Genomic DNA, 15,978 nt, shown 5'->3' with positions numbered 1-15,978 from the left:
AAGGTGAACACTGGAATGTTACTATGTATTTCCATTGGGGCCCTTTTCAGTATCTCATACTTAAATGAATTCAGCAGCTCAAAATATTACCAGGTATAAAGATGATTAGTGTTGCAGGTCAGAAAAAGTTGAAGCAACAAACTTGTTTTGTGTGTTATGAAAGAAGAAACTAGATCCTCATTATATGAAAGTCTGGAGACGTCACACACTGTAAATTCGCATATATGTATTCTCTGTCTCACTTTCAGTTTTTAGATGTGTCAAAGTAAAACAAACGAGGACTTAAGAGAAAACAGTGACAGCAAAAGGTTTGCTTTAAAACCTTGCTTAGTGTTATTAACTCAATTTAACATGCCTCCACACGTGAAGTTTCACAATGTTTCTCTCAGCTACTCTGTTTGATCCAACTATTGAAATTCGTTCTTTCCCAGAAAATGATTTCACAATTCCCCCACGATGCTCGGAGCAAAAAAGCGTAATTGACTGCATATGCAGAACATTTAATAAGCTTAGTAAGAAAGCAGCCCGTGTATTAACTCCTGATTTGCCAGATTGTTAGAGGTTAAAACATTTTTCACTAAGTTTAATTTGGGTAACAGAAATCTGTGTTTGGATTAACGTCCTGAGATTTATCAGCCAGAGAGATTTTATTTATCCCCAAGGGGCAGTTAAGATAGATGATACCTTGCCAACCGTACATACAATACACAAACATCACATTGGGGAGGCAGGTCAGGCACTGGCCGGTCGACCGCACGAGCAGCGACCCGAACTGAAACAATGGAAAATGCACAACATGAGGAAAGACGAGGAGAAAAAAGAACTCCCCCCAGACTGAGCTCCAACAGGGAGATCAGTTTGAGAACAGAAAAAAACACGTCCGCACATAGCACATGAATCATCACATTTCACAACAGAGAAGACACAAGCTTCGAAGGCATTTGGAGGGGGTTGGGGTTGGGGTGTGAGTGTAGGTCTGTGTCAGTGTACATGCGTATGTGTGTGTGTGTGTGTGTGTGTGTGTGTGTGTGTTCCGTGTTCAGCCGAGAGAAAGTGTCCCTTCACTCGGTTAGGCAAAAGTCAACAATCTTTGGCCGACGCGGGTGGCCTTGAACGAGGGGGAAGAGTCACAACACAGTTTTGTTTTCTAAGGGAGAATTTTGTTATTCCCATCAGCTTTTGCCTTGAGCATCCAGCTGGTGCCAGGGGGGCCGCATGAGATGAAGATGGTAGTTGTTTTGGTTAGTGCGAACAAACTGCTTCCAGTTTTACAGATGGTCTAATGTCCGTCACTGGTCACCAGGTCTCTTAATTCCTGCTGTTCTTCTCCAAGATCTTATCCATATTGCGTTCAATAAACACAGTCTTGAGTACTCACAGCCCTGCCCATCGTCTATCATGTCGGCCAGCCTTGTGGGATTTTGAACAGCTGTAGCCTCTTCTTGTTTTTCGATAAGCCAGGTCCGAGCCAGCTCCAATCAGCCAGAACTCTGTTATCATGGTTCCAAATTGATAGATGTCGTTCAATGTCCTCCATCGAGAGTGTCGCCAGACACACAACACAACCGACCATCGAGTATCCGGCAGCACACATCTCTGCAGGACAATCGGGCTCTCCCCAGCCCAGGAGTTTGTCAGTTTCATTAAGGGACCAGTCGATCAAATCCATAATTCTTTTTTAGGTTTTTAGAGAACAAGTCTGGGAGACTCTGTTAGAGAATAAGCGAGACTATACAAAAGACATGAGAAGCCAAGCAGGAAAGATAAGGGAGAGGGAGAAAGTGCAACCACAGAGCCAATGTTTTATCTTCTATCCCTTGAAATGGGCATCGGGTCTTGTTGATCACAGATAGATATGGTGGCTGTGAGATAGTTTACTTAGAGCGGAACAAACTTTGATGTGGAGGAAGGCCAGACATTAGAGCAGTGTGCAGTGCAAATGTACTTCCAACAGACATTGTTGGAAGTACATTTGCACAATGAGTGAAACTAGCACCACTGACGAACAATGGGCTGTGAGGTCAGTTCCTTGATCAAGAAACTGACCTCACAGCCCATTGTTCAAGTCATTGCGCAGGTTACAGTTAATAAGGTTGGGGAAACCTGCAGTCAGCCCACATTAAAGAAGTCACTTGGATGAGTGACGAAACCTCTCTTCCACTGAAAACCCTACGTCCAGATGAACAGAATCAACTTTTTATGGGTTCATTTGAAAGATTCTTATTTACTGAAAAAATTAATTTGAGTTTAAGCAATAGAACCACAATATCTACAAAAAAGATATCACTTAACCTCCTTTGTGGCCATAACAATATGGATGCTGCAATTTCCACCATTTTTAAAAAGAAAGTTCATGTGCTCTGTTAGCACATCCCCCACACATGTGGCATCAATAGAAAGCCCACGATGCCTCCTTGATCGTGCAGCAGGATTCATATAGATAAATTAAGAAATCTCCCAGACTCAAATCCCAGACAGAAAGCAAAAGATAATTTCTGGGTCTTAGGAGGTTAAACCTTTTATGAAGGAGTGGGACAATATTTGAATGAATGACTCATGATCTGACCCTGGTTTCACAGTCCTAGTCATGTAACTGGGAAGGAAAGGAACTTGGCATTGGCATATTTGCATGGTAGCTTAGTTTTAGCAACACTTAAAGAAGAAGAAAAAATGTCTGCAAATGCAAACTACATTAGTCATTACATTTCTTTATTTCTCTGTGCACAGCATTCTTAAGGTCTCACTTGAGCATTTCAATAAGTATGAGCTCAGGACTTTGCTGGGCCAGTGCACTAACCTGATTATTTTCTTTTTCAGCACTTCTGTTGCTTTGGATCATTATTCTGCTGCATGACTTCATTTCAGCCAAGCTTTAGCTATCAAGCAGACAGCCCAAGTTCTCAGCCCACCACCAACTGTGCTTGACAGTTTTTATCTTTTCTTTTCTTCTTTTTCTTTTTCATGTGACTCTTTATATTTATATCAGTGGTTCTTAACCTTGTTGGAGTTACCGAACCCCACCAGTTTCATATGCGCATTCTCCGAACCCCTCTTTAGTGAAAAATTAAAAAAAAAAAAATTAAAATTCAACAGATAGATATGTTTTTTACTGGTGCACAAAATGAGCCGTGCATGAACATCACCTTGTTGAAAGAACAAAACCAACACAATGCATGAACTTACAACAAATTACATACCTGCAAATCAGTGTGACTTCTGCTGTTGCCTTTGAGAGACCAGTTTAGATATGAATGGCTTCACCTTGGCAAGTGCCACTCTCATGTCATTTTCACAGAAAAGTCTGTTCCTTTTCTTCGTTTTTATGTCCAGCATCGTCGAAAAGGATTGCTCGCAAAGATATGTTGTAACAAATGGTATAAAAGAATCCAGGGCTTTCTTAGCAATAATTGGATACTTGTCAGTTTGTCGACACCAAAACGTTGAGAGCGTTGTTGTTCTGAAGAGTTGCTGTTGAACCTGGCTCTGCTGAATTTCAATGATTTCGTCAAGGTATTCATCATTGACATCTGCTGTCTCAACAGCAAACGTGAACGGCTGTCTCACCCATGCTGGATATGACTCTCTTGTAGGGAAATATCTGTCAAGAGACTTTGCAAGCTCATCTAAGTGCGTTGCAATTGTTTGCTTCAGTTCCGTGGATACAGAAATATCTACGATTCCAGACACATCTTCGATCTTACTTACACAGTTGTCCAGAAGGGGGAAGTTTGCGAAGTTGTTGTTCTCTGTTCGTCGTTTCCATAACATTAGCTTTTTTGAAAAGCCTTCAGGTGTTCTTCCGCTTCTATGATATTGACTCCACCACCCTGCATCTGCTGATTGAGATGATTGAGAGCTGCGAATATATCAGCCATGTACGCTAAAATGAGAATGAACTCAGGATTTTTGAAGCAATCTGCATGACAGTGTTGGTGCTCTTGCAAAAACAGGGCTAATTCCACACGCATGGCAAAAACACGATTCAGCACCTGTCCCTGGGATAACCACCGAACATTAGAATGGTACAGAAGTACCTCGAATTCAGAGCCCATTTCTTTACACAGCTCACTGAAGATGCGGTGCCTCAGAGCACTATTTCGCACATAGTTCACACATTCCACCACAGTTTTTAATACTTCTGCCATTTTTGGAGGCAAGGTTTTTGTTGCCAATGCATGCCTGTGCAAAATACAACGAGTCACAATGATGTGTGGTGCATCGGCTTTTACTAGCACACCAAAACCAGAGTTTTTTCCCAGCATGACTGGAGCTCCGTCCGTACAAACTGCAGAAACCATGTCCCATGAAAGATTGTTGTCTCTGAAGAAGTCATCCACAAGCTTCTTCACATCGGCTGCCTTAGTTGTTGTTGTAAGAGGCTTACAAAATAAAAATCTTCTTTATCATGTCATCTTTCACATAGCGCACAAAAACAGTAAGCTGGCTTAGATTAGCAACGTCTGCGCTCTCATCGAGTTGAAGGCTGAATTTTGCCGGGCTTGAAATCAGATCGGCGACTACTTGAGTCAAGATGTCTTTTCTCATGTCTTCTATTCTGTCGCTGACGGTGTCATTTGAAAGAGGAATTTGGGATAATTTACCTTCGGCCGCTGTTCCGAGTATCAGATTTGCCATCTTTAACGCAGCTGGTTTCACGAGTGTTTCACCAATGGTGTGTGGCTTGCCCTGCTTTGCGATCAGGTAAGCAACTTCGTACGATGCTGTGAGGATCGGTTTGTTAACAGGTACAAATCCAAGAGGAGGCAGAGTGGGCCTTTCATCGAATCTGGTGTTGTGTTCTTGTATTCCCCGTCTCCATGCAGCTTCAAGAAGTGTTCCTTTAGTTTTGCCAGTGCGAGACTAGAGTTGCTCAACTTGGCACTGCAAATCATGCAGATAGGACGCTCACTCCCATCACGTTCCGTGATACATGTGAATCCATATTGTACATATTCGTCCGACCGCTTTCTTCTTTTAGCCGACATAGTATGGATTAAAATGTTAGAAAAAATCACACGAAGCACTACCACAACATTCACATGTTGACTACTGCGCGCACTACATTCCCCGCAGCACTGATTGGCCAACCAGTGTAGCACGATCATCTGCAGCCAGTGATGGCCAGAAGGGGGCGTGTCATCACAAATTTACACGATAATTCGGGTGTGTCTGGACCTCTGCAACCTCCGTGGTGGAGGCTCTGCCGAACCCGAGACCGACTCACCGAACCCCTAGGGTTCGATCGAACCCAGGTTAAGAACCACTGGTGTAATGAAACTATAAGGGAATAAGAATGCATTTTTTACATATTCATTTTGTTTTCTTTGAAAAAAGTAGTGCGGTAAAAAACGTGCAGGATTTAGTTATTTGCTTTGTTAAAACCGATTTTATTATACTTCTTATATTTCTTCTTTAGTCACCTTTCTTGCTCACTGTGTTAACAGACCTCTCTGCACTGAATCATACTTCTTATTAATCTCTGGCTCACTTCCACAGCATTTCTTTTGTCCTATCCTCCTCCTGTCACCCCAACTGGTTGCAGCAGATGGCCCCGCCCCTCCCTGAGCCTGGTTCTGCTGGAGGTTTCTTCCTGTTGAAAGGGAGTTTTTCCTTCCCACTGTCGCCAAAGTGCTTGCTCATAGGGGGTCATATGATTGTTGGGTTTTTCTCTGTATGTATTATTGTAGGGTCTACCTTACAATATAAAGCACCTTGAGGCGACTGTTGTTGTGATTTGGCGCTGTATAAATAAAATTGAATTGAATACTTGACATAATATTGAGTATTGATTGATTGGTAAGTTAATTTATTTCTTATACACGTGTAGTGTTCATTTCATTTTTTTGTAAAATTTGTTGAAAACAAATTCATGTTCTTTGGTGAACATTAAGCAAATCTCACATGGCCAGCAAATATTTACTTTTAAATACATATACTTTTTATATACTTATATACATATGCACTGCGGCAAACATGTCATTTGTTAGCTCCATATTATCCTGAAGAAAGTTTTACACATATGCACATAAATTAAACACAATTTAGTTTAGATCCCCTAGTTTACATAGTTAATTATATATAACACATCAAGTATGAACAGTATAAACACAGTCCACAGCTCACATGACCAGCAAGAAGCAAAGTACTAACATGAGTCCACATTATAATCACCTGATGCTACACTCTAGAAAGGATCATTTGGAACACTGAGTGAGCTTTAATTTAACCACATCAGTAGAAATAGATTTTTAACTCAGTGAACAATGAACTAACAAATATTCCTCAAATCATGTTTGCTTTACTGACGAGAACTTTGTCCAGTCTGAGTGACACATTCAGTTTGGTTTGAGTTATTTGCATCTTATCACATAAATAAACAAAAAAACAAAAGAACAAACAAACAAAAAACAAGTAACATAACAAATATCAGTAGTGCAAAGTATAAAAAGCTTTGGGCACACTTCATTACACGGCTCTGTGGTGTTACACCTGCAGTGTTTTCCTAGTTGTCTGGCATCAGAAAGCTGACGCAGGAGTAAGGGAAGTTGGATAGGCAGTTTGTGTTGACCGTAACCTGCATATTACTAAATAAGACTTGGTTTCTGTCACTGCTGGCAATGTCCACTTCCTTCTTCAGTGCTGTGAGTCGCCGGAGGATCAGCTGGTGTTCGTGGCCCCTCATGAGCCCCCTGAAGTACAGAACAGCAACCAGGTGCTTCTTACTGCAAGTGGAGAACAAGATCAAAATGCTTATTAATTCCATATCTATTAATACTATTTAAATTTATTTTAATTAATTAGTTAACCAATTTATATTAATTCCATTGAAAGTCCAGTTTAGCTGAACCCCCCGCCACACACACACACACCCACCCACCCACACCAAAGCTCCAACAGATATTTTCCGCAGGCCACGCTGGCTTTTGCTTTTTCTACATGCTTTAAAACTATCTGGCTAATATTGCAGACAGTGAGAGTCTTAACTTTTTCCCCCATAAAGATGACATCAGACAACCTTCCTCATACTCTTAACGACGAGTTCTGTTCTATATGTCACTAAAAATATGGTTTGGCAACGATGAGAATAGTTTCCAGGTTTTTACAAAGATAGCTACTTGCTTAGCCAACCCAGGTACTCAGGTCTCCCAAGGTCTAGTTTACTGTTGTGAAATTCTGGGTAATGCAAGGTTTTTACTGATTTTTAACATTTGTTGTACCCTTGACCCAATTTTCACCAAAATTGAATCAGCTCGAGCTGCCATTGGTATCTGTCATCACACAGAATTTCAACATGATATCTTGAAAAATGTGGACCCTAGACTGCAAACAAACAGAGAGTCAAACTGTTACATAGTGACATACTCCCTCCCTTTGGGGGAGAAGTAAAGCCTTGCCAATCCACAGATGCCAACACCATATGGTGCATCAATCCATCAAAAAAATATTTAAACTTGGGAATAATCACTTCAACAGTGTTTTCCTTTCCAAACTGCAGATGTGTGAGTTGTTTATAATTGTGCAATAGTTTGTTATTTTTATTGGATATTTTCAGGATCACATCACGTAGCCCTTTGCACTGTAACAGTGAGGTTCTGACAAAAAAGGGGCAAAAAAAAAAATCATACTCCATGTCATAGCAAAAAAGGCACTCCAATACAGATATTAATGGAAAAATAACCGCGGTATCTTTACTACTAGATTTTTTGGTAGTACAGTTAAACCTGTTATAATGATCTCTTCACTCACGTACAGTTTTGAACATACAGTTTACATTCCTGAATTTACTCAAACCGTATCTGCTGTGGTCCTATCACTTACAAACTTCACAGCACAAACCAAGATTCTAGTTTCAGGGATCATTTCTTTAAGTTTTGACCTTGTTTTGAAACTTCAGTTTTTTTCCCACACTTTATATCATTTCAGTTTTAACTCATTCTCTGGCAAGAGAAACATCTGCATCTGTATTTATTTTCTCATGTGGGAAATAAAAAAAGATGCACATGTTTTCATTTAGCAGAACCGAAAGAAAGAGAAAAAGGGGAAATAATGTGGCAATGCCCCATGCACATATTGCATAAAGTCTAAAGTTAACCACAGCATTACGGGATCATTTAAGGCCCTCCTCTCACATTTCTACAGTTGGGGGAAACTTTGTGAGAGATGATGTAAATCCCAACTCAGTGTGCCTCAGCTATTCAGGGTCAACAGGCCTGTTGACCCTGAATAGCTGAGGCACACTGTGCTTCCAGCTTGCTTTTTTGTTACAGAGGCTGCAATTAGATAAGATCAGATAAGATAAGATAAGATAAGATAAAACTTTATTAATCCCTTGGGTGGGTTCCTCTGGGAAATTCGGTTTCCAAAAGCACAGCACCGACAGAAGTTACAGAACGTGACCAGAATATTATATATACACACATATATAAATACAGAGACATATATAAATAAAATATACGAAAGGGATAAATAGAATAAATAGGAATAAGAATACAAGGGAATTGCACATTTCAAGTATTGAAGTCTATTGCACCGTTGACTATTAACAAAAAGTATTGCACAAAGAGTATTGCACAGTGAAGTGAAGAGGCACTACAGCTTAGTTGTTCCCCCCCTCCTTTGTCCTCCTGTTTCCCTCCTCTCCCTCCAGAGAGGAGTTAAACAGTCTGATGGCGTGTGGGACAAAGGAGTTTTTAAGTCTGTTGGTTCTTGTCTTTGGGAGAAGCAACCTGTCACTGAACAGACTCCTCTGGTTGTTTATGGCCGTGTGCAGAGAATTCCCAGCATTGTCCATAATGTCCAGCAATTTCTTTAGTGTCCTTTTCTCTGCCACTGACACCAGAGTGTCCAGCTTCATGCCGACCACAGAGCTAGCCTTCCTGATCAGTTTTTCCAGCCTGGATGAGTCCTTCTTTGCTGTGCTGCTCCCCCAGCACACCACAGCATAGAAAAGTACTCCAGCAACCACTGACTGGTAAAACATCCTCAGGAGCTTCCTGCAGATGTTAAAAGACCTCAGCCTCCTGAGGAAGTACAGTCGGCTTTGGGCTTTTTTATACAGATGCTCTGTGTTGCATGACCAGTCCAGTTTGTTGTCCACCCACAGCCCGAGGTACTTGTACTTGTTGACCACCTCCACCTCCTCCCCCTCTATCTGAACCGGCAGTGGACCTTCTCTGGACCTCCCGAAGTCCACAACCAGTTCCTTGGTCTTTGTGGTGTTGAGTTGCAGGTGGTTTGTGTGACTCCATGTGACGAAGTTCCTCACCAGACTTCTGTACTCCTCTTCCTGATCATCCCAGATACACCCCATGATGGCGGTGTCGTCTGCAAACTTCTGAATATGGCATAATTCAGAGTTGTAGCAGAAGTCAGAGGTGTACAGGGTGAAGAGAAGGGGGGACAGCACAATTCCCTGTGGTGCTCCTGTGCTGCTGACCACAGTGTCAGACATGATGTCCTTCAGCCTGACATACTGTGGTCTGTCAGTGAGGTAGTCGGAGATCTAAGCGACCAGGTAGGGGTCCACCAGCATCCTGTTCAGTTTTTCCTGGAGCACATAGGGCCGGATGGTATTAAAGGCACTGGAAAAGTCAAGAAACAGGATCCTGACCATGCCTTTTCCTCCGTCCAGGTGTGAGTGGGCTCTATGTAGGAGGTACAGGATGGCATCCTCCACTCTGACATCCGCCTTGTATGCTCTCATAAGGAAAAACATCCGTCTCCTACGCACAAGTTTTTGTGGTTTCAGTTTCCTGTTATTTTGTGAGAGGAATACGCAATTTTCTTTTAGAAATTAAAATGGTTGCAGTTTGCAGCCTGTGTGAGAGGGAGACAGACAGATGTTGATCTATCTTGTTAGATAGTTCTTCTTGCCATATTTTGTGAAGTTTTGCCTGAGATAAGCTGTGTATTGCACAATAACAGGGCACAGGCATCAAATGATTGGAATGCTGGAACATCTGGATTTTGCCTGCAGTGAGCAGTTAAGAAGTTTCTTTACAGCAGCAATCTGGTGGGAACTGAGGAAACAAAACTCTAAAATGCCTTTAAACAGAGAGTGAAGCAGACCTAAGAACCATCAGATCATTTACAGCAGAGCATTTTAAATCATGAATGACCGTAACCCCTTGTGCGTTCCAGAAGACTCAACTTCAGTCTTCTGGAACACACACAGGCATCCACACGTGGGTCACACAGATCATGATTCCTGAACAGTTGCCAGCTGGGCAGCAGAAAAAAAACCCCCACAAGCTCTTCTCATTAGTCACTAAACATTTTAAGCTTTCACTGTGAAGAATAAAACCATTTCCCAGAACCCTGAAAAGTAAAAGCTGAGTTTTGTGGCCATGGCCAAAATACACCAAAGTAAAACTTTCACAACATCTCAAAATGTCCTTTTTAAACTCCTCTCAGATCATGTTTTCTCACAGGTGGAGAAAATCTGAGATAATCTCCAAGAGCATATCTCTGTTTGTTTTTCAGATGGATGATGTTTGATCTGTATTTAAATCTCAATATGTAGAAAAGGCTTAAAATAAGAGGACGCAACTGGAGCCAAAAATTGTTCCGACTATTGAATATCAGCTTGAACTGTCAACTGAACAAGATCATAATTAATTTTGACATTTATATAATGTACAACACTAATTATCCACCCTTAATCTCTTTATGTCGCTTCAACGGAGCTAGACTTTCTTGTAACTTTTTAAAAGTGTCTTGAGCAATAGTTCTCCAGGGTGTTTCTTTCTTTCTTCGGGTTTTCTTTGGACTGGCTGCTTTTTTCACTAGTTTTCGGTCGAGTCCTTGTTCATGACCATTTTCTGAAAAACCATTTTATTTGTTATGCTGCTTACACTGACCTATGCATCAACTGACTATAAAAAATCCTTACTCAAGGAATGGAGGTGCATTGTGTCTACACATAACAGATAACTTTGCAAAGAACCTATTTTAAATATAATGTTCAGACACTTTGTTACAACAAACCATGACCAACCTGCCTGTTTTTGCAACATCCAAAGAAGAGCTTTGAATGTCATTCAGGAACTGTTCACTGAAATGTCCACTGGACTTATCCCCCATCCACTGGACAGCAGTAAGCACTAAATTAGCTGAGATTAGAGAAAGTCTGTTTTTCTGTCTGCAATGAGCACATGCCTTTGTTTTCAGGCATATAACACTGATTCAGGAACACACTTTTAGGCATCATTTCATCACTTGCTGATATCTGTCAAAAGACTTCTAGTATTCATGTTCGCTGAGTGAAGTGTGTTGTCTCATGATAAAAAAGCTGTCAGATCTAAATTTAGTGCAAACAATATCCAAATTTCTGCAAAGAAAAAGAAACTGACTAATCACCATAACTTGTGGATTTCATATTTGTTACCAACATATCCTTTAGTTTATTTTGATCACCTTATTCCCCTCACATGTCTGCAGTTTGTCCCACTCAGCTATTCATGAGTCATAAGGTGAGAATAAAGCTCATTATCATGTGATGGCTGTTAATAATACCATTCATATTCTGTGGAACGTGTGTGTGGAATGATAAAGCCTCAGACTTGAAGTTGAGGTTTTATCTGCTTCCTTTCAAGAAAATCCCATCTCAGATGTCGTGCTTGGACAAGATATATCCCTGATGCTAAATGTCAGAGGGGTTAATATGAATGTCACAGACAGCTAATTAAACATTGCTCTTCTGCTTTGGGTCAGTCATTGAAATTCGCTTCACTTCCTCATTCTCCTGATGATGGTCAAAGTCCAATTAGGTTTACTTGACAGCTGATAAGGGGGGATTCCTATTCAGGTACAATCTGCCCACTTCTGTGTTTTACACCAAAAACAAAGAATTCCTTTATGTGCGTCAACAACCACAAAGGGGAAGGTCTGACACTTTTGTTGTGTCTTCATTTTGGATTTTTTTTTTCTTTCTGCTTTTCTTCGCGTGTCACAACCACAAATTTGCGACACAGACATGCTGTTGTTTTATAGTTTACTCCATGCATGTTTCACTTTTATAAAACAAATTCATTGGAATTCATTAGAACCCCCTAAAGCCTACATACTGCATGACCTTAGCTTGTCCTGAACTGCAGTGCAAAAACTGCCCCCCCCCCCCGCAAAAACAAAACAAAAACAAAAACAAAATAAATAAATACATAAATACATTTAAAAAAACTATCAGTGCTTCTTTTATCAGCAATAAGAAAATATGACATCCCAGAGTGGCTTACACTTTGTCCTGTGATGTGTTCATGGTGCAGATGTAAATAAAGTTGTAGTGTGGCTAACATCTAGCTAGCTCTAAGCAGTTTTATACAGTTTAGTGAAGGCTAAACAGGTTCTGTGGTGTTCGTGAGCAATGCTAGGTTATATCCCAGGTATCAAACTCCAGTCTTCGAGGGCCAGTGTCCTGAAACTTTTCTGTGTCCCTGCTGCAACACACCTGAATAAAATTAGTAGGTCATAGTAAGACTATAGAACTTGACTGCATGCTGAGGTGGCAGTTCAGCCATTTGACTCATGTTACAGCAGCTCATAAATGAATGAACATGGTGCAACAAAAGTACTTTTAGAAGTACATTTTTCCAAACACTTTACTTCACTTTTATTTACTTGAGTAGGATTGGGGGTTGCCACCACCATCAAAGAAGCCGCACAGGTCAGCTGATCACAGCCTGTACACAAAGAAAAATCTACCGGCACTCACAAAATAAGCTATTATGTAACTTATTACTGAGCAATTTTTTTGCCCTTGCAAAGCACCCAATTTTAGGATTTCCTCTTCCACCAAATCCGATTTTAACTCCTCTCTATCAGCTAAATATTAATCCAAGACAAATAGTGATGTCCTTTTGTTTCTGGTGATTTGTACAATATTAACAAAGCTCAGTAAAGGAAAATTTTAATAATGCTCAACTGCAACAAGCACTGGAGCCAAATTTTGGTAAATGTCAGAGCAGAAAACACTGCTCTCTCTATTCAGATATAACCATTGGCATAAAACAGGGTTATTTTGTATAAACCTGGCCTAAATTGTACACACCAAATCCGTAAAAGGCCAGAAACCAGTCCAGCCTAAGCTTTCCTTACCTTTCACCTAGTGGATTATGGGAAAACCCTAATCTGCCTGCATCCTAAAGAGTAAGAGAGCGTAGAACAGGATTTTTCCTGGTTTATTTTTAGTGAATCGTCATGTTGCATTTGGCAGAAATGCTTACCTGAAGTCTGGGTAATGCTGTACTACAGGCTGCAGATGGTTCTTGATGTCTGTTGTGTTTTTCTGTCCAATGATGTTGCTCAAGTCGTCTCCTACATGGTAGAGCCACTCATCATTTGACTTCTGTAAAAGAAAAAAAATATAAAAACATTAAAAACTGATGGAGTTGCTGCTGACCTTGAACATCCTTTGAATTTTGAATAAAACACATGACTACACAAATAAAGGGGCTACACAGCAGAGGATTTCCTGTTATGCTGCTCATTGAGAGCAATGTGACCCAACCATCAAAGGCAAATACGCCACTTATACACACACTTATACTGCTTTTAACATGAACGAAGGATCTGTGGACCAAAGATCAGGTCAGTATTTTGCATTTTAAAGCAAAAGAGGATGCATATTACGTGAAATGAAAATAAAGGACCATTTAGACATCATTCTTTGTTTTTACATTCATCAGGTCCCAAATAGCAAAGAGAAATTACAAATGCATGCCATGAAAGAGTTCAGGTCTTAGGAGGTTAAACGTGTTTAGATTACTTGGCTAAAAATAATTAGAAACATTCCTACTGTTCATTAAACCTGTTTAAATTTCAAAGTAGTTTGAAGGTTTACTGAATCATGACATGTACGTAAAAATACCTACAGCAATTAATTTGTATTTTACTTTTTATTTGCTTTTAGTGTTGATAGGGAAGTGATGACTTAATTACCATGTCCTCAAATAGATCACTGAGTTTATTCCACTGATGACGGATCTTGGTCGCGGCCTTCTCGTGTTTCCGGTTTTTGCACGAGTAGTTACTCTTCATCAGCTGACCGATGTATTCTATCACCACATGGTAGTGCAATTTGCTTGCAAACGCCTGTCTCCAGGGTAACAGAGTCGCAAACACACATACACACACACAGAAAGAGGGAGTTAGGTGGCGGAATAACAGGATGGATACAAAAAAACGGAAATGTTAGTTTGGAGGTGATAATGCATCGTGACCACCCGGGTTCAATTCATCTGAACTGACACCTTTTAATCTACCTATTCACTCTTTCCTGTTAGGATTCATGACACTCACAGTTTGTTTTTGTTTTTTTTGCTGTTGCAGCATCCGGAGAAAAACAATGGAAGAGCCAAATGTATTAACTGGAACTTCCGAGACAATCGATCTAAAATAAACAGGACTTCCCGATTTCATAAAAAGCATTAAATAACCTTCTAAGTACAATAGATATTAGATGATATTCTGCATCTTTTGTTCCTATTTAAATCACCTAACACCCTACAAATAAAACCATAATTATCATAAAAACTTCTGTTACAGGTAATTCCTTTCATGGTAACTGTCTAATCAGACTGGGACAAATGCCAGAAAATCTTTAGCCTTAGCAAGGGACTTTACTTTGGCAGGCAACCTGTCTTTATTCCAAGCGGCGGGGCTTTCCTGTACTGTAAGTAAAAACATTTGGCTGTTAAATTTTATAAAGTGGTTGGTCAACTCTGGACTGCCCCTGTTGGCTTTCTTCCAGGCCATCTCCTCCTTCTCACTTTGGCATGTGGTGGCATCATGAGACTGCAGTGCTGGGAAAGCAGCTTTGTCCGGCTGTAGAGTTGATCAAAGTCTTCATCGTTGGTGAGCCATTTCCTTGTCATCATTCTCCTTAAGTAAGGCTGGAAAAACAACAAATAACACAGCCATTAATCACACAATGCCTTTGGGGGTTTATTCACGACACATTATAAAAAGTCACATTTCAGGTTAACACCTGATTATTCTACTAAATAGGCTAAAAGTAAAAAAACAAACAAACCTCAAACCTCATATTAAAGGGAATATATTGAATGAGAAGCAGTTAATGGAACTACCTCCTCTCAAAGCCTACATATATGCGTATTTATCTTTATCACAAAATCTAAAGTAATGTGCAATCTAAGGAGCTTGGAAAGAAAAGCGTCTGGACTTCTTTAAGTTGCTTGAAGACGTTTCACCTCTCATCCGAGAAGCTTCTTCAGTTCTAGGGTCAAATGATGGAGAGTCCCAGATTTAAGCCCTGTGGGAGTTTCCCCCCAAGAGGATGATGGACCCCCTAATGATCCTCTAACTAATCACATGAGCCAAGGTGTGGCTCATGTGTAGGTCACAATCAGCCAAGGTTTCCATTTATGCCATTTATGTCCACTGTGAGCAACCATCTGGGACTCTCCGTCATTTGACACTAGAACTGAAGAAGCTTCTCGGATGAGAGGTGAAACGTCTTCAAGCAGCTTAAGGAAGTCCAGACGCTTTCAAAGTCACTGTTCCTGAGACTCTCCATCATTTGACCTGGATGACTGAGAACCTTCACAGACAAAGTAATGTGCAAAAGTCCAAAATTTTGTTTTGAAGGAGCCAGACTAGTATTAAGTAATATTTCTCCACACTTTCAGAAAGTCCTTTTCTTTGGCCATTATCTGTGTTTTCCCTCATTTTCACTCCAGTCCTCGAGCCTCTTAACACTGACCTATGAATCATTCAAGCATAAAAAAGAAACCTAACTCAAGGAATGAATCGTGGTTGTGGCTACACGTAACAAACAACTTAGAAAGGAACACAAAAAGGAAACTGTGGGCACTTTAGTTTTAGTTAAAAAATACCAATGATAAGTCAACATCTTAAAGAGCATTTAAGTATTGTTCAAGAAGTCTGTAAAACTATTCCTGAAGACTTTTTAAAGGCTAACAGTGAGAGTGAGAGTTCAGGCTGTGTTGAAAATAACAGCAA

General features: G+C 40.4%; 1 protein-coding gene across 3 annotated transcripts in view; it reads right to left on the bottom strand.

The window, feature by feature from the left end:
- Positions 1-5,789: 5,789 nt before the first annotated feature.
- The window catches only part of exoc3l4 (exocyst complex component 3-like 4), a 29,323-nt gene continuing 19,134 nt past the window's right edge, over positions 5,790-15,978 (bottom strand). For 2 of the 3 annotated variants that reach the window (XM_039603666.1, XM_039603665.1), the window contains 4 exons: positions 14,766-14,888; positions 13,936-14,088; positions 13,221-13,342; positions 5,790-6,722 (listed from right to left, as the gene is read on the bottom strand). In XM_039603666.1, the coding sequence (XP_039459600.1) occupies positions 6,503-6,722; positions 13,221-13,342; positions 13,936-14,088; positions 14,766-14,888 (618 nt within the window). In that variant the 3' untranslated portion in view covers positions 5,790-6,502. Of the gene's footprint in view, positions 6,723-13,110; positions 13,137-13,220; positions 13,343-13,935; positions 14,089-14,765; positions 14,889-15,978 lie in introns of those variants that run through there. The other variant, XM_039603668.1, reaches the window with a different exon arrangement.

This window comes from Oreochromis aureus, linkage group 19, assembly GCF_013358895.1.
Source record: "Oreochromis aureus strain Israel breed Guangdong linkage group 19, ZZ_aureus, whole genome shotgun sequence".
Classification (NCBI taxonomy): Eukaryota; Metazoa; Chordata; class Actinopteri; order Cichliformes; family Cichlidae; genus Oreochromis; species Oreochromis aureus.
The sequence above is the reverse complement of the archived record's forward strand: the minus strand, read 5'-3'. Positions and strand labels throughout refer to the sequence as shown.